Below are 17,847 nucleotides of genomic sequence, written 5' to 3'. Positions count from 1 at the left end.
CCTTACTCTATAATAAATAATCCCAGGCAGATGTTCTTGTTCCATTTTGCTGATATATTTCTGCGTAATCATGGGTGAAGGAAAAATAGCTTAGTAATTTTAATTTGTCTTTCCAATACTTAAATATCATGTAAAGAAATCTAAAAGAAATTACTGTTTTTCTTGGCAAAAAAGACTAAAAATGTCACCAAAGCAGACAAGAATCTTAGATGTATTATCTCTCTTTTGTTTTTCTTTTTCTTTTTTTCTTTTTGATAGACTTTAACTTTTTCTCTTGAGGTAATGAATGTTATTGAGTAGGGGTCCAGCAGGGGTTAAGAAATGAGAGAATTTCCCTCCAGGGAAGAGATGAGAGGGAAAATGAACCTTGTGACAGATGTTACATTGCTTAATGCACTACTGGAAGACACTGGGATTCTCTGGAAATAACCTATTACAGACACCACAAGCTGCAGTGCATAGCATTAAGGTCATCCAAAACTTCCCCTTTTAAAAGTGTCTCTTTACCGTCTTATAACTTTGCCAAATTTAATCATTTAGGCTGAGCTTCTTCGCGCCAGGTTTTTGCCTCTGGCTAACTTCGCTGTCATTAGTTGTTGAAAGTTTCATCTAAAGCCGTTCATCTATTTCAGTAAGACTGAAGAAGGAGCTGTCACTTTGCCCATAAATCCTCAAAGAGGCTCCAAAACTTCATTTTGCACATGCCAACCGTACAGAGAGTCTTAGCGCATTGGAAGCCTCCAGGAGGCCTTTGGGTGGCCTGGTTGTGCCCTGGCCAGCCCTGGGGGTGCCCACCTCCCGTGATGTTGGGTGCTGGTGCTGCTGGGGCTCCCTGCTCCTGATCCTTCTCTCCCCCACACCAGTGACTGGAACCTGCTCAGGACACTCTCCTTGCCACAGCTCTGCCCTCCCTGCTGCACAGCTGGCCACTGCAACACAAAAGCTGGCTGCAGAGAACATGCAGGGCCTTGTCTTAGATCCACAACTGTAAACCTCCCAGTGATGTTAAAAATGTGAAAGGAGCAGGGTGTGCAGGAGTGCTATGGAGGTGACAAAGGGAAATGATCAGCCTTTAATGGGGGAAAGGGACAGAGGATTATATATATTGACAGAGATCAACAGAGGATCAGTGTTCATGAGAGCAGGGCTTGCACCTTCATCTGCCTTAGCACCAAACACAACCAGACCCTTACCCTAATCTAACCCCTGGGCATGGCTGCAATGTAGATATTAATGTGATCAAGGCTGTTCTTCTCAGTTTGTGTACATGCTGTTTTCCAAACCTGGCAGTGTGGGAAATGGCCCTTCCCAGTTGCTTGGGCCCTAAGAAGGTAGTTTTTATTTAGGGTAATGGAAGCTGGTGTCAGCTGGAGTCAGAGGTTTAATTTTCCATCTCAGCAAGTATACGTGTTTGGAGATCCCCCTTGGGAGGGCTGAGCACTGAGACTAGTGCATTAGTCAGAGAGCCCGTTGCTGCTAAGCCAGACTCTCTCAGAAAAAAACCCGGACTCGGTTTAAAAGGTAAATTATTAAAGCTGCAGCTTGTGTCCATTTCATATCTAATGAGAATCACAGAGCAAATGGAGTTTCTAGGTAACTGTGATGATGTATTTAGGAGACTTGCTATTAGAACACACACCCCCATCGGAGAATAGACATTGGTGTTTATTGACATGTTTAACAGAATAATGGAATCAAAGCTTGGAAAGGGATTTGCTGCAGTATTCTGATGTACAGAAGTGTAAGGGGGTCTGTGAGTGTCTTCAAAGTGCTGATGGCTGTAGGTTGGGACAGGAGGTGCTTTCAAGTTTCAGAGACATCAGGAATGCCGAGCGTTGCTGTGCCTCCAAATACTGTTACTGAAAACAAAGGCAAACAGATTATAGCACGTCACTGTAATCCGTGCATGAGGGAGCAACATTCATGCTGTTACTTGTGTGTGTGTCTTGTTCCGGCCCCTCCCTGCCAAAAAAAATTGAATACTTTCCTTCCTTAGTTTTTGCTAAGTTTGTGGTATGCTAGTGGTCCTGGTTTTATTTTATAAACTAAATTGACAGTAATGATGATTAATTGGGGTATTCGGAATTGAAGTGTTGCATCAAACCTACAGAGGGACTTAAAATTTCAAAATAGTGAAGGAGAGGCAAATATTGTTTGTTCTCTGCACTTTGGACTTCAGTGTGGAGGAGCGTGAAGAGCGTGCAGGGCTGGCAGTTTGGGTTCACCTCTCGTTGCAACATGGCACTGTAGTGCTGGGTTCTGCACCATGAAGTTACAGGTCCATTGAAGCTGGTGGCAGAAGTCCCATTGACTGCAGGGAGGTCTGGATTTTCTCCCAGGAGTTTACCTCAGAGGACAAATTTTTCGAGCTGGGGACCATATAAAAATGTTGGCACTAGAGCTGAGAAACTAAGAGTGAACACTACAAACGGTGCATGACATGGTCAGCTGTAGGTCCATTTATGGAAGGAATTTGGCGTTTTGAAACAGGAAACCAACTGAAATCCAGAAAAATCTCCCAAGTTTATAAAAAGAGCAATACACAGGCAGTACCTGCATCCAGGTGATAATGTAGATAAACATAATGTGATGAAAAGTCAATGTGTGAGTAGGATCTGTATTCACTAAAAGGATGCTCAGCATTTCCTGAATGGGGTTATGGACTGTTAAATGGGTCCCAGGACAAAATCAACAAGGAAAGCAAAGATGGTTTTTTTCTGAGATATACCACTGTGGACTAGCTTTGCAACTGTCCTTTACCTTACATTTGCTAGTGGAATGTTTTGAAGAGCGTGTTACAAAGTCCAGTTGGTTTCATGCCAGATAGTTACCCCTCTATTTCCTCTTCAGATGTTGATCCAAAAAGTGAGATTATCCCATTTTTCTTAATATTACATTGAATAGCAACTTACAGTAACTGAAGCACACTTAGAAAAAGCTAGAGCTCATTCTAATTATGTGTAACTCATGCCAAACACTTGTAAGCAGACAGCATTAATTTTTTTCTATGAGCGAGTTAGGGAAAATAAGTGCGGAAATGGTGTGTTTCCATTTGTCTGGTAAACGTTGGTATTAGTTGCTATCATGTCTTGAATTGAAACCTTTCAGCAACTGTTTTGAATAAAATCCAGTTGTTGAGTTTTGTTTGTTTTTTTCCAGGAAAATATATTCTAATGCAAATAGTTTATTTTGCGGTGTACATAGTAAATGGTAGCAGTGACAATTAATATCCCGTAGCAGGAGTATAGCATTGTGCAATACGAAGTGCTGTACAATGTGAATCAAGTTAATAGATTTGGGGCTGTACGATACGATGCAGGGTTCAAGTTGTTGCTTCAGGCTTTTTTCTTGATCGTTGTCACTGCAAAGCTTCTGCAGGAGTTTAAGGAAGATCTAGGTAAGAAAGTAATTACTGGCTCTTAATTAATAAGACGGACAGCAGCCTTGGTGCGTGCTCACCCGTGGGTTTCTGTGGGCTGTTCCCTTCGCCGGGGCTGCAGCGCGCCTGAGTGCTGAGGCGGAGCCAGCTACCAGCTGAACGCCTCATTTTTGGCAGAGTTTTGTGCACGGCCAGACCAACTGTTACCTCTGTGCAGAACATGAGGTCCCTCCATGTCCTACCCGTGTCCTTCAGACACTACATGGTGGAAGCGCAGGAGGATAAGCTGCTGCAGTAGTGTTTCCTCACAGCCAGCAGGAGAGGGCGAAGCAACAGGCTATATGAAAGGGTTTCAGTGAGATGAAGAGTAAAGTTCTGGACTATTTGCCTTTAATTTAATCGCTTCCACCTCCTATGAGGCTCCCGTATCTTTGAGCCTGAGAAGGGCCCGTTTTGTTCAGTTCAGTTTAATCGCTGCATTTAAATATGTGTGTAAAAAACCAACAACAACAAAACCCCATCTGCATGAAACCAAATGTGATATTCTCTCCCTCTCTTAATGTGATCCCATGAATTTCTTGCATTGTTGCGTCCCATGTACTAAGGATCTCATGCAGAGAGCAAACAATAAAGCAGCGAGAAGACAGATGCTCTGCTAATGGGAAACCAAGGAGAAGAGAGTCTGTGAGGGATTACAGGCAGCCTGGGGTTGGAATACATTATTAGCATAGCACCCAATTCAGAAATTAGTTTTCAGAATTAAATGCCTGAAGAATTTTGGCAAAAACTCCTGATCATCCTTCTCAAAACCCTGTAAGCATAAAAGAGTAGGAATCTCAAGCCTAGGCTGAGCAATCCCTTTCAGTGACTTTGCAGCACCGTAACAGCGAATTGTAGTTTTTACGGCTTCGTACCATTACCGGGGCAGCGACTGCCACATCTACTGAAATGTAACCCGCTCGATCTGCTTGCACAAACCTTTAGCAGGTTTTGAACATCCTCATCAAAGAAGAAAATGGGCCTGAATGAGATTCCAGCGTCTGTTTCCAGGAGGAAGGTTTTGTTTTGTTGAGTGCATAACAGCAGGGAAGTGCATGAGCCTCTCCTTGGGCACGGTTAGGCATGCGAAGGAGAAGCAGCGACGTGTCTTTTCAAAGAGCTGACATTGCCTAAGGTAGAAACTTTGAGTCTTGAAGCCTTTTTCAGGCGTGCGATTTTCTGGATGTTTTTGCTTTTGGAAATCATGATGAGAACATCAAACTTTAAAAGACCCTGGGTAGACAACGGAGACTGGTTACAGTCGGGGGGCAGACAGGAGAAATTGTTTCTCATAGTACTTGGTGGGATTATCCTCCATGCATAATTGTTCATTATATGCTCAAAATTCATTGTTAATTTCTTTGGGATATGTTGCACGTTAGACAGAGGAGTTATAAGCGCCAAGATTATCACAGGAGGACACTAACAGGCTGAAATATTCAGGACAGAAGAGGACTTGTTTTCCTCTTACATTGAAACAAAGACTCTTGAACAGAATCATTACAGATTTTTTTGCTCATTTGTTAATCAAAGTATAGTGGACAGCAAACAAAAGTTCAGCCAGCCAAGTCTTCTACTTTATTTTTACTCCTCTAACATATTTAACATATTTCTCAAGGTTTATTTAGTTTCCCAGAGTCTTATTTTGCATAAGTATCATTCGGGAGCTTGATTACGAAGTCTTGACTCATGCACATAAAGTGAGGTTTTATTATGCGGGAGAGAAGTCAAAGACAAGGTAAATATGGGGAAAACACAGTTGGGGCCCAACTAAGAAACCAGGAAAAATAGTATATCAGCTCTTCAACATGCTCTTGTTTTCTTTTCATCCTGGTAACTAGTGTCTTATTTCTAAGTCACAGAAGTGAGAGTAAAGGGTAACACTTAATTTTCAGCTTTGAATTTCAGAGCTGTTCTTTTTATATCAACTTCTTTCAATGTTTTTATATATGTTTAATGACCATCTCTAATGAATATTTGGGAAAGTTGACAATTACGTTTCTTATTTGTCCTGAGCACAGACTGTCTGTAGAGTTCTGAACATTTCTGTCTAGTTTGGTCTGCAGTTACATCATCTTACTGGTCTGCCAACAAAATATTTTTAAAAAAAGAAAGAAAAAAAGAAAGAAAAATTGGCACATATGAAAGCTTTATAGAGGAAGGCTAGACTTGAGCCCAGTGCTGCTTACATCGCAACTGCAATCGTATGTATAAAATCCTCTGTGTATAGGAAGCACACCTGTGATTTGGCATCTCCAGCAGGGTCTTGTCCATCAGCCCATATTACTTCACTGTTACACCTCAATACTTTTCACATCTCCAGATTGGGAGGATTGGGGGGCTGCTGTGCACAAAAGCTCATTTCCCTCCTCCGGCCAGGTCAGTAACAAAGAGGCTACGAGTGTGTAGGGCATAACGTCCTCTTCTGCTGCAGTTCCCCCGTTCCCCAGCTCTGGGACCGGTGCTGCTGCCCCCCAGGAGCCGCGCTGGGAACCCACCGTCAGGGAGGCTCTTGGGTGTGCTGAGCGATAATGAAAAGGCCATTCTGCCTTGTCTGCAGTAAGTCACAACTTCTCTCTCGCTGCACACGCAAGATTTGTGGAAGTTAGTAATGAGTGCTTCAAAGACAGTTTGCCAGTTCTAATCATTATTTTAAGAATTTGTTTGTAAGCTCTGCTTCTAAAATTGAAAACTAAGCACAACAGCTCTGTTGAAACTCTCCAAGTTAAGAACAAAAACTGCAAAGCAGAAGTTGGCAGGTGAGCTACAAAAACGTAGAAAAATTAACTTGTTGTTTACCTTTAACCAGCAGTGTCCAGTGCTGCTGTCATGTAGAAAACGGTGCTGCTGGGACCCGAGACTGTTATTGTTTTCCAGTCCAAATAGATTTATAGCACAAGCAGAGCCAAATCCAAACCCCTGATCTCACTGAATCAGGTCTTCAGTTTGAGTGGGATCAATGCTGTGATCAGAAAAGAGAGCAGTGGTAAAGGACAGCTCCCCAAGCCCATGAAGTATTTTATCACTGCTATTGGGCTTCCTGCCCTTTGCAACTCTTCTTAGTTCAGTAATCCAGCTCTGGATGTGTTTGACAAGTAACAATTCTCTTGTTAAAAACAAATCATGGTTTTAATTTAATAGGGTTAGTCATATAAAGAGTGGGTTTGTGTCAGCAAAACCTTTCTTTCTGACAAACACTGTAATTTATGACAATCTAGTTAGCAATAAACGACATTAATCTGACCGCTATACCATTCTGTTCCTGGGGAATAATTTTTCCTGTTAATCAATAGCTGGGTAAGTGCTTCTTTGCATTCCTTATCAAATGACAGCCAGATGGCACTGGTAAATTCATTCCAGCAGGATTTTAGAATTAGCCGGGTTTGTGCTATTGTTAATCCCCTACTGTCTGCACCACTAGGACCTGCCCACCTGTTTCCAGTAAACCCTCGAGTTTGCAACCTTAGGAAATAGTCTAGCCAGATGGTTACTCAGATACAGCGCAGCCAAGAAACATCCCAAACAGCAGAAGAAAAAGGCACAAAAAAGCAGTATCTTGCAGATACAGCCAGCTAGGGCTGCTGCCTCTGTATTTGTTCCTCAACACCCTGGTCTCTTCTGATGAAGTTTCAAAGTTTCTTAAGATTACATGAGCTGTGTTCCTTAGTGTGTTGTAAATTTGGAGCTGTGACAGCTGCCATACCATCACTTACTGACCACCTGGGCCCGTGAAAGCGTCTGCGAGACCCTGTCCTTCATAATCACTTTGTTGTATAGCAATGATAATTTTGTCTCCAACCTGTTGATCTGAAGTAACATGTAATCCCCTCATACCAATAAAAAGAAAAACATATGGCAGCTCTAGGCTGGGAGCCACTGGCTCCCAGTGAGGAGACAGTTAATCCCCACTAAATCAAGGGGGAATGGAGCAAGCGGTAAGCTCTGTTGCACTGAGGATGCATTAGGTGCCTGAGCCAATTAACCTGTGCTCTGGGAGAAGAGTCCAGTTTACACTTATCCTCCCCACTCCCGTCTTTTATCTTGTGCAACTAAAGTACATTTCAGGTGAGCTTGGCTACAACCTTAGTTGCTGCAATAGGCATCACTGTGCAGCACCATACAAATAATGGGCACCCGGTCCCTCTGGCAGACAGAGTGCACGCACAGCACTTGGCTCGCGGGGCTGCAGGGGGTGAGGGTGAAGTTTGGCCACTGCAAATACCAGTTTCAAAATTGCATGGCTGGAGTTCTTCGGGCAAATGCCTCTTGCCCATAGGGTGGTTGTTTGGTAGGTCAGTCGTCTGGCCTGATAACCTTGATATTCTTTGTATATCTATGAACACAGGGCTAAAGACAGATTTTGGCATCTGAAACAGCAACCGCTTTGGGGACACGAGTGCAAAGTTAAGGAGAAAAGCACTGAGGCAGGGAACACAGAGCTTTGGTCCCAAATGGGCAAAGTAGCTCCTGGCTGCCGTAACCTCAGCACTAACATTGTGCAACTGGACTTGTAGATTCTTCCCTGGATAAAAAGCTTGGTGTCTACAAGGCAGCTAAATGCTCCTTGGGCCTGCCTTCATTTTTCTAGCCTGTATATAGCACTGAGTGAAATGTAGGTCCAAAATCTGAGGTCAGTAAGTCTGGTCACTAATTTGAGCAGGAGTTGGGAGGTAAGTCCTATATTATTTACTTCCCCAACAGCAACAACCAAAAGAATGAATTCAAGCTAAATCCAGCAAACTCGCCAAATAGGCTTCAAAAATAAGAGTCAAATTTAAAATAATGTTATTACATTGGAAATCTCAATTGAAGTCTTGCAGTGGGTCAGAAGGCCAAGCTGCTATCTGAGCATGCTGCAAGAGCAGAGAGAAGCCTTTTTTGCATCACCATCTCCCAAACCTCTTGTATAGTTTGCTATCATATACAGCACAGGCTGGAAAATAACACAGTATTCACTTCAAAGGTATTTCTGCAGTGAGAGGAGCGGCTACTAATAATCCTTTCTTTTCTGTCATTTGAACAGTATTCAGGTTTTCAGCAAACAGCGGACAAGTGCTTTGTTTGTGGACACCTCATAATGGAAATGGTAAGAGACCTAACTTGCCAGCGGTGGGGTAGCTTGCGTGGCACGTACTTTGGGCAGTGCACCATGAGGTGTTGTGCTCCTTCCCTAGTCAGACTATCGGTGCATCTTCACTGATGTCAAGGTAATTTTTGAAACTGAGGCAGTAAATAAACAAAAATACCTTCATGCTCTATTATTATGAAGTATGGTGAAGTGGGCTTCTTTTCTTATGAGATCATGGGAGGCTGTTTTTCTACTATGTGTCATTAGAAAATAATAATTTTAATACTAAGGAGAAAATACAGCCCAGCTTTGTATGGGAACATAAAACAGAGGTTGTGCTCTGTGGAACGGTAGAATGGCAAGAGCTCTCTTAAGTGAATGGTATCGGCTGGAGAGGACAGGGGTGTTATCAGTAGTCCACAGGTTTGTTACCTGGCTCTGTGACTTGCATCATTTATCTTCTGCCACTTGCTCCATGTCAATTAAAATCACTATTGCACTGGGATTTGTAGGGACCCAGTAGTCAGAGTTACTTCTACAATAAAAAAATCCAAGGGCTACGGGTTGGGCCAGATACTGCTGGCGTTGTTTCAGTGGGTGACAGTAGGAAGAGTTTGGTCTGTTCTTCCTAAGCAGAAATTCCCAAACAAAATGAAGTGGCTTGCACATTGAAGTGCTGTCGTATAGTATATATCTATTTTCCTCTTGCTTTAAAATGTACATGAACCTCAGTATGTCTAATAGAAGTAGGTGTTGCATTGCAACCACGGAGGTTCAGTAGGAGCTGGAACAGAGGCTTCACTAATGAGGATTCTGGCTCATATCCTGGCACCACTGGTTGGACAAGGATATCATTTATTTTAGCCCAAGAGCAAATTTCTGGAGTTGTATCATGCCAGGAGGAGGAGGGGTATCCTGACTCGCGTGCTTCGAGCTGGCCCTAATTGCAGGATCCCAGGCAAGAGTCCATCATGTCTCGGTGGTGGAGCTCAGTAGCTGGAAGCTTGGCAAGTGCTTGTCTGCCTTTCTGCCATCAGCAAGTGTGCTCTGACAGAAGGAAGCAGCTCTGGGAGCTCCAGGAACTGAGCAGTCTGCTTTGGCTCATCCCTCCGTGTCCCTGCCCGGGAGCGCACACAACAAAGGGGCCGGGGCGCAGCCCCGCGGGCCGGGCGCAGCTGGGGCTGGTGGAGGCTGAGGGTGCAGCTGAGCAGGGAGCTGCTCCGTGCACAGGGGCGGCTGCACTGCGCCACGCTGACAGCGGGACGGGATCTGCTCTGTACCAGCGTAGCCAAGGCTGGATGAGGCCTTTCCTTGAACCCCCTAAAATGCAATAGGGAAGGTCAGCATGGGAAAAGCCTGGGCAGGTGGATAGGTCTGTATCCAAACACACGGATGAAGATGGAATTTTAACAGAAATCAGTGGGCCCCTATGGTTGAGTGATAACCAGTCGGTAGCTGTGGTGCAGTAAGATCCTTAATGAAGGAACAGCTATTTATTTGCTTGTTTTGTTATTTTACTTCTTAAGTTTGAGTAATGACTGGTTTGGATTCTGTCTGTCACAGCCTGTTAAGTTTGGTGAATTGACTCTGTATCCCAGTAACTTGCTGGAGCAGATTTCCCAAGAAGTGGTTTCTGGAGCCGTTTTTAATTTCTTCTGGCAGTATTAGCCCTGCAGAGCTAAGACTGGTGGGCGTTAGCCTGATTTTCACAGTTCTCCCTCTTTATTGGGAGCCTACTGAAACCCACTGAAATAAGCAAGTTGATTGTTTTAAGAGGCCCCTTGCTGACAGATCTGCAGAGTGGTAATTTCATCCTGAAGTGCTTTTCCCACTGTCATTATTAAGAATCAGATGCAGCAGTGTATGAGGGGGATCTCATGTAATCATGCATCCACTTATTATGCCATTTGCCTCTTAAGATCTTACAAGCCCTTGGAAAGTCATACCATCCTGGCTGCTTCCGCTGCGTGGTGTGTAACGAGTGTTTGGATGGAGTCCCCTTCACTGTGGATGTGGAGAACAATATTTACTGTGTCAAAGATTACCATACGTAAGTACACCAATCCATTGCATGCTTCCAAAAATTATAGTGGTTAAATTATTGATACAGTTAGAAGCCTTGTAGCAAATAAAAAAGGGTCATTCCTGTTTGCTCAAGTCCCTCAAATACTGCTCTCACATGTTGCATTTGTTTTAAAGTTACATTGAAGGTCACATAATGGGCCCAGTGAGGTTGAAAATCAAGCTGTGTCAGAGGATGTACTTATCTGGTGGCTGTTTCTCTACTTATTTCAGGACTTTCAATGTTAATTAGACTAATTCTGCAAGCAAGGGTAGGTTCTGCTGGCTGTTTCTAAGAGTCGCAGTTCTGGTGGTGCATGACACTGGCGAGTGTAGGTTCACTTAACCCAAACTGCACAGCAGACATGTAATTAGCAGCTAGTGTTAGAATGACTTTAGCCTCACTTGACAAAAAGTTCTGTGGTTTAAGTGATTGCTTTTGCACTCCTTTGTGCCCCCACTCAAAAGCAACATGAATGCTCTGAGCTCCAGTCAACCAGTGAATGTGAACTCAACCCAACTGGTACCAAGTTGACCATGTCACAAGAACAGAGTAAATTTTGGCCCAGTGATTGTCATTAAATGTAGCTGTGGATAAGAAGACCAGTTGATACATTTGGGTTAAGTAGATCAGCCCCTCTCCTACTCGGCATGGTTATGTCTTCCAGACGTCAAATGGTGAAAGTGCCCAAGTTAGGAGCTGCTTTGCGGTCAAAGCAGCAAGTCCTTGGAAGAATTTGAATGGCTTTATGAGTAATGGAAGGTGAGAGAAAGAGCGTATGTGGGAAGAGGGCTGGATTCATTAGGTTAGAGGTCAGGAAGACCTAAGCAATAAAGCTCTTCTGGATCTCCTTTTCCCTGAATATCATCAAATATTTAGCGGTGTTTCAAATCCTGTGGATCTGTATTCTGATGAAAAACAAGGCATGGCTGGAATAGATCTCTTGGTTTCACTTTTTGAAGAAGTTGTAAATGTGATTTGAATGCTTTCCTCTTTCACCCTAGGGTTTTTGCACCAAAATGCGCTTCTTGCAACCAGCCAATCCTACCAGCACAGGTATGTGTTACCATGCGTTGACTTTCTAGAGAAAACAGCTGTTCTAAAAACACATTAGGTGCTTTTCCTCCCTCTTCCAGAATCTATATTATGTCAGATACTATATTAAATGCAGTTCAGCAGTACTGTCACTCCCAAACATTCCCAGGGGTTGTAACAGTCATGCTACTTATGCAGCATAGTACTTTGTATCTTTGGGGTGCTTTCCAGGTCTTAATTATGCTGTTATAAATCTCATTTAATTGAAAACCCTGACTGGGACTCCAAGAACAATGCAAGAAGTGAAGTCCTGTTTATTTTTAGAATCTCCCATTAGCTCAAGTAGCAATTTTCCTTGTCTGCTACATTTGCATTTCTGATGTGGATCTGTTAAGATGGCCAGATTTGAAAAGGTATCTGAGGGTTACCCTGACCCTGTGAGGAGGTCACATAGTCTGTTGTCGTGGGGTGGCAATGAAATGGAAGTGCTTAGAGGGGTGGAAGAGGCAGCAGAAAAGTTGGCTAAAAGGGAAACCAGGTGAATTAACTGCCTGCAACCACAGCCTATCCTGACAGCATAGTCAGCACTGGAAGACTTCTGCATAAAGACATCCCTATTCTGCCTGCCCGCAGTGGTGCTCCCCCACGCTCTGGTGGGTACAGGACCCTCTGAGTTCCCATTGCTGAGGTCACTGACCAGCTCATTTGTAAGCAAGAGCCTCAGCACCTCCCTCCTTTTCCTTTTGGCGTGTTTAAAGAGCCACAGCTTGCATTGTATGAGCTGCTGTGCCCCAGCAAAGCCTGTGGCTGGAGCCTCTCGGCATGCCCACCTCCAGCACTCTGCGCTTCACTCTGTAGGTACGATTTCTGTTAAAGGGCCAGTTCTCACGTAGTTAAAAACCTTATGAATGCTGAGCCAGAACTGCTTGTCCTGGTGATGGGACCTGAGGAGAAAACCCCTATGTAAATTTCACTGGATTTGTGACTTACAAAACTACTTTTAACAAAAATAAACCACAAAGGGCAAGCAGTCCAGCAGTTGCACTGCTGACTCATGATGGTTAGCAGCACAGGCTCCATGTTCTTTCCCATGGAGGTTTCTTAGGATAGTTCAAGTCTAGCAGTGCAGGTACTAACTTGCCCACAGCTTTTCTCAGACATAATTTACGTCATATCTGATGCTCTAACCACACCTGGAACTGGAAACAATGCGAGGCACCAAATTTAACAAGCACTGTCTTCAGAGGCTTCAGAATGGATCAGGGAAAGAGTCGGTGAGGTAACAAGCAGGGTATGGGCTGCTCTGACAGGCCTGGGACTCAGCCAGGAGTTACACAACTCCACCGCATCCACCCTCACGCTGAGGCTTTGGCCTGTGCACCTCATTACCTGCCAGACTGGTGTGTGAACCCCTATGGGGTACATACAGTGACGTGCAAAATTACTGTGCAGCAGATGGTTTGAGGGGAGTACAGGTCCTGGAAAACTCAGGCCAGGATGTCTACAAGGAAAGGTCACCCAATCACCAGGTCGTAGGTTTTGGCTGGTAATTCATTCAGATCCTGGGTGCCCTTGGAAAATTATTTCATTTCAAGACTATAATTTGTCCCTTGAGGATGAAGTTTTGGCTACACTTCCCAGATGACCTCTACAGCTTAGCTATGTGAGACACCCACGCTGCTGCTAAACAGCAAAACCAGCGGTGCAGTGCAGTGCTGCGCACCGGGGACAAGAGCCTCGGCGGTCACAGAGCTCTGCTCTGCAGAGGAGGAGGGGATGTCGCAGGGAAACAGCTCTCCAGAGTGCTAGGCTGGGCACTGAAAGAAAACAGGAGAACACCACTCACAAGCCTGCTCTTACCCTCCCTCTGCTTCCCCAACAGGGCTCCGAGGAGACCATTCGGGTGGTGTCAATGGACAAAGACTACCATGTGGAGTGTTACCACTGCGAGGTAGGCACCGGGCGCCATACCTGCCCCACAGCAGGGCTTTGCCACCCCACAGCAAGGCTTTGTCACCCCACAGCAGGGCTTTGTCACCCCACAGCAAGGCTTTGTCACAGCTTGCAGCCTCTTGGTAGGTGCTGCCTGGCACCCCAGGGCGCACTGGCTGCTCTCACAGGCCGGGGCAGGTGGGCTCTGCCCCTCGGCGCCTGGAGGCGCAGGGCTGTGTGCTGGCTGGGCTGCAAGTGGCGCTTCCATCTCCACTACAAAATTAAGTTTCTTTTTTCCCCAGTGTCTTAATTTCAAAAGCTGGGTTTGGTTGTCTGAGTTGAATTTTCTCAATACATCTAGATTGGGAGAGAATTGTAGGCACTGGTTCTGTTTTTCCTGATCTCTGGATACAGCTTGTGTGGCTCTGATCTGAGGAGACTTAAACGCACGTTGACTGTGCAGGGAAGGACCCTCACTCCACCACGAATGTTTTTCTAGGGGATCTGTGTTGTTTCCGTGCTGAATGAATACTGGTTCTTCACTAGAAAAGAGACAGGGATACCGCTGATTTCCTGTCACTTTTTTGGAAGTAGTTTCTTTTTGTGCAGAACATTTAAATGTTTATTGAGACAGATCAAGTTGTGGGATTAGTGCTCTTGCTTTGGAGAGGAGAGCTGAGTTTAGTCCTAGCTCTGCACCTGGGAGCATGAGGAGGAAAACAAACTCTTTAATTTGGGATCAACCTAAAACTTCCTTTTGCTGTAGGTTTGGCACACTGATTTAACATGCAAAGGTCCACATAGATCCTAACTGTGCTACCTAACTGTCTTGGCACCAGAGGCAAAAATGCAGCAATACTAGATGCCATGCACTCCTGTACAAAAGAGGTTTTACAAAGACACTTCCAGTTGAGGGAGAAAATAACAAAACTCAGGGCATCTTGAAATGTACATTAACTTAAATGTAAGAAAGACCCCATGTACTCAGCTGTCTCCTCCCAACAGAGACACCTGATACTGCATCATTTTCTATCAATTTTTAAAGAGAAATTGGCACAGGAAATGGCAGCATTTTGGAGAGCTGTACTTCCCTCCTCCTCCTTCCCCCAGCTCCTGCTTTGTGCAGGCTTCACCTAAGATGACAGCTCCCTCCCCTTCTCTCGCAGGCTATTGACTTTATATTTAGAATGTCCCCATGGGGGTTTATTTTCAGTTTTGTTTCGTTATTCATTTCCCCATTCTCCTTCCAGTTTGAGGCAAATCAAGCTGCCTCCACATCTGCCCAGAACTGCAGAGTGCATTTATGTACAGAAATCAGGGGTGAGACACTTATTAACAGGGGTGGGTTACTGCCTAAAGGTCTCCACGCCAGCTCTCAAACTGTAGGCCCTGGGTCACTGCTGTCTCCAAATCCTGCTAGTACAGTTTGTGCTGGTATTTTGAGGTATTCACGTGGAGATGTTTGCAAAGGCTATAATAATGTACGCAGCCACTTCTAAAATGATGTTAATGTCATCATCACCTGGCCGTGCAAAGTCAATCATCACTTTGGAAATGTTGCTGCTTTTCTGTATCATCTCTTTCTTGGGCAACCATTTCTGCTGAGAAGTTCAAGCCAGTTTACAGGTCAATAGATCCCCTTTCTAAAACTGAAACACACAGAGAAGGCAGGATTTCTGTTGCAGAAGAGGAATGCAGTTATGGGAGAGGGGAAAAAAGGTATGAACACTTGGCACATCTGTAGGGTATCTGAAATTGTTACATTCTAATGAGGAACTGAATTTCAAACCTTACATGAAGGACTATGAAGTTATTATATAGCATATAGTAACAGAAAACTACCTTGGCAGAGACTTTGATTAACGCCTCCCTAAACTAACATTCCACTTCTAAACCTTACTTTAAAACCAATTTTTCATTCTTATTTCAGTGTTGTAAAATTTGAGGATTTTAACTTGAGCTATGAAAGCTGAAAAATTGTACTTTGTGTACAATTAAAAACTGCATCAGTTTTTAACACTAAAATGACCTATATGCCCAACATGTTCATTTTTTTTTTTCCTTAAGTGTGCAGATGTGTACTCAGAACCTCTGGTTTGTCAGAACTGGTCACAGTAACAATATTTCAGTATTTAACATACTTGAAATATCAAATCCAAGCACAAAACTGCCATGACTTTCAAATGTCCTCAAGATTACAATGGTGACAACTGCAAACCAGGATTGTCTCTGTTGCAGTGTACATCACAGTCAGCAGCCAGGATCACTGCTTGTTGTTTTCCTTCTATTTCTGTTCCTTTACTCTTGTTCACCCTTGTTGTCCCTGTAGTTATGTGCCAAACACTAAAGATGGACACTGGCCTTGAAGTCTTTAGTTTTTTTATTTCCAAATTAGAGAAGGTTCAGCCCTGCTTCAGAAGTAAAACGTGCCTCATCTTCCCCTCTTCCCCACTCCTCTCATTCTCTATTTAGGCTCCCCCATTTCTTGCTTGCTGCAGAATTAGCTCCTTCTCTGTTCTAAGCTCTTCCAGGTTGTATGTGTCAGGGTCAGTCCTTGGTCTGCTTTTGTCTGATTTGCATCTGCATTTATTAGATGAAGAAGAGACTGGGATGAGAAATAATGCGGGGGTACTGCTATAGACTGTCCTGTTCGACTTCAGTGATGTTGTTTTGCTTAATAGGAGATAGTAAGGGCCCACCTACCAAAACCTTTGGAGGTTGCTCCCTCCCTTAGGAGGGAGCTCTCAGGGTTATGTAGGATAGATCAATATGAGATCAATATGAGATGACTTACCTAATCTGGGACGTCTGTGTTTCTTCCAGGATTGTGGCTTACAGCTCAACGACGAGGAAGGCCATCGGTGCTATCCGTTGGAGGGCCACTTGCTCTGCCACGGCTGTCATATCAGACGCCTTAATATTAAACTGCCATCACATCCACCTCCAAGCTATCCAATGCACGTCACAGAACTCTGAGAGACATTTCCATGGCCAAAACGCCGTTTGAAAGAGAAGACGAAAATCTAAAAATGACTTTCCTGTTCCTTTAAAGATGAGATTCCAGTAATAACAGTTTAAACCAGCTATTTATTTTTTAAATCAGAGGTGAGGGGTCCTTTTTTGATCTTGTATATATGCATTCTTTTATGTAGATGTTTTCACTGAGACACCGTCTACTTGAACAAATAATTCACCACTAAACTGTAACTGTAAATGGCAGGATTTCTGAAAACAATGGTACAAAGGGCTGTTCTGCACTCCCTCCTCAGTTTCCTTCAGTCTAGATTTTGCGCAGGTAAGGAGTGTAGAATTACTTTCCAAAAGTTAGCACCTTATCATACTGCAGCAAGCATGATAAGATAAATGCTAGCATTTTAGCTAGTTTTGTTGAATTCTGGTCTTAGAGAATACAGTCTCACATTTTTTTAAAACTTAGATTCCCAGAAGTAGTGGATAGGAAGCAAAAAAGTGGTTTTAGCAAGGACAGGTTTCAGCACGTTAGAGCAGCGTCACACCAGCTTTCCACACTGCAAGGTTCCACAGTCATCCAAAGACTATTTAGCTTGTTAGCGAAGTGTGGCAAGCGTCTCCTATAGAAACCACATTATGGAGGAATATATCCAGAAGGTTGGCACACGCAGGGTCACAACAGTTGAAGAAAGTTACAGACCTCTGTAATTGCTTGCTGTGTACAAAGATAGACATGGTATCACATTATGTTTGTTTGTTTGGGATTGGAAGGGACCTCAAAAGATCATCTAGTCCAATCCCCATGCTGTATCAAAATGCATTCACATCAACTTGATGATTTGGCACTTAACTAAAGAATTCATCTTTTAAACCTGTCTTTTGTTTAACAGGGTTAGCAGCAACCCCTCTCTATGCAAAGGTACACGTGTCTTTATACTGCTTCTTTTACACAAGACTTCATTTGTTACCCACTGCTTTATGATTGTATGTTGATACATTATTAAAAAAGGAGAGGGACGGTGGCTTTTGGATTATCTTTTCAGCTTTGTGTTCTTTTCTAGATGTACTTTTGAACTGATTATGATGATTGTCTTCATTGGAAAACAAGTGCAGTTTAGCAGAAGTAATAATTTAGAGAGTCAGACCATTGAACCATTGGTATTTTATAACAAGTATTAGATGTACATAGAATGTACACACTTTCGTATTTTGCATAAGCTTTTACAGTAACCTCAGAGCTCTGGGGAAATATATGTCTTCCATATAGGAAGTTAGATGAATCTTTTTTATGGTTTGTTTTCTACCATGTGTTGATGATTTACATGCAAATCACACATCTGTACGTTTAAAAAATTCTTGCAT

At 43.6% G+C, this 17,847-nt stretch overlaps 1 protein-coding gene across 1 annotated transcript in view; it reads left to right on the top strand.

The window, feature by feature from the left end:
- The window catches only part of WTIP (WT1 interacting protein), a gene marked incomplete at its 3' end in the record, with an annotated part of 77,126 nt that extends 60,635 nt beyond the window's left edge, over positions 1–16,491 (top strand). The window contains exons 4-8 of the mRNA XM_080352297.1: positions 8,442–8,504; positions 10,406–10,536; positions 11,553–11,604; positions 13,466–13,534; positions 16,339–16,491. Of these exons, the coding sequence (XP_080208423.1) occupies positions 8,442–8,504; positions 10,406–10,536; positions 11,553–11,604; positions 13,466–13,534; positions 16,339–16,491 (468 nt within the window). The remainder of the gene's footprint in view (positions 1–8,441; positions 8,505–10,405; positions 10,537–11,552; positions 11,605–13,465; positions 13,535–16,338) is intronic.
- Between the last annotated feature and the right edge of the window lie 1,356 nt (positions 16,492–17,847).

The sequence above is a fragment of the Nesoenas mayeri genome, assembly GCF_963082525.1.
Source record: "Nesoenas mayeri genome assembly, chromosome: 12".
Classification (NCBI taxonomy): Eukaryota; Metazoa; Chordata; class Aves; order Columbiformes; family Columbidae; genus Nesoenas; species Nesoenas mayeri.
Note: the sequence above shows the minus strand (reverse complement) of the source record. Positions and strands in the feature narration are given on the sequence as shown.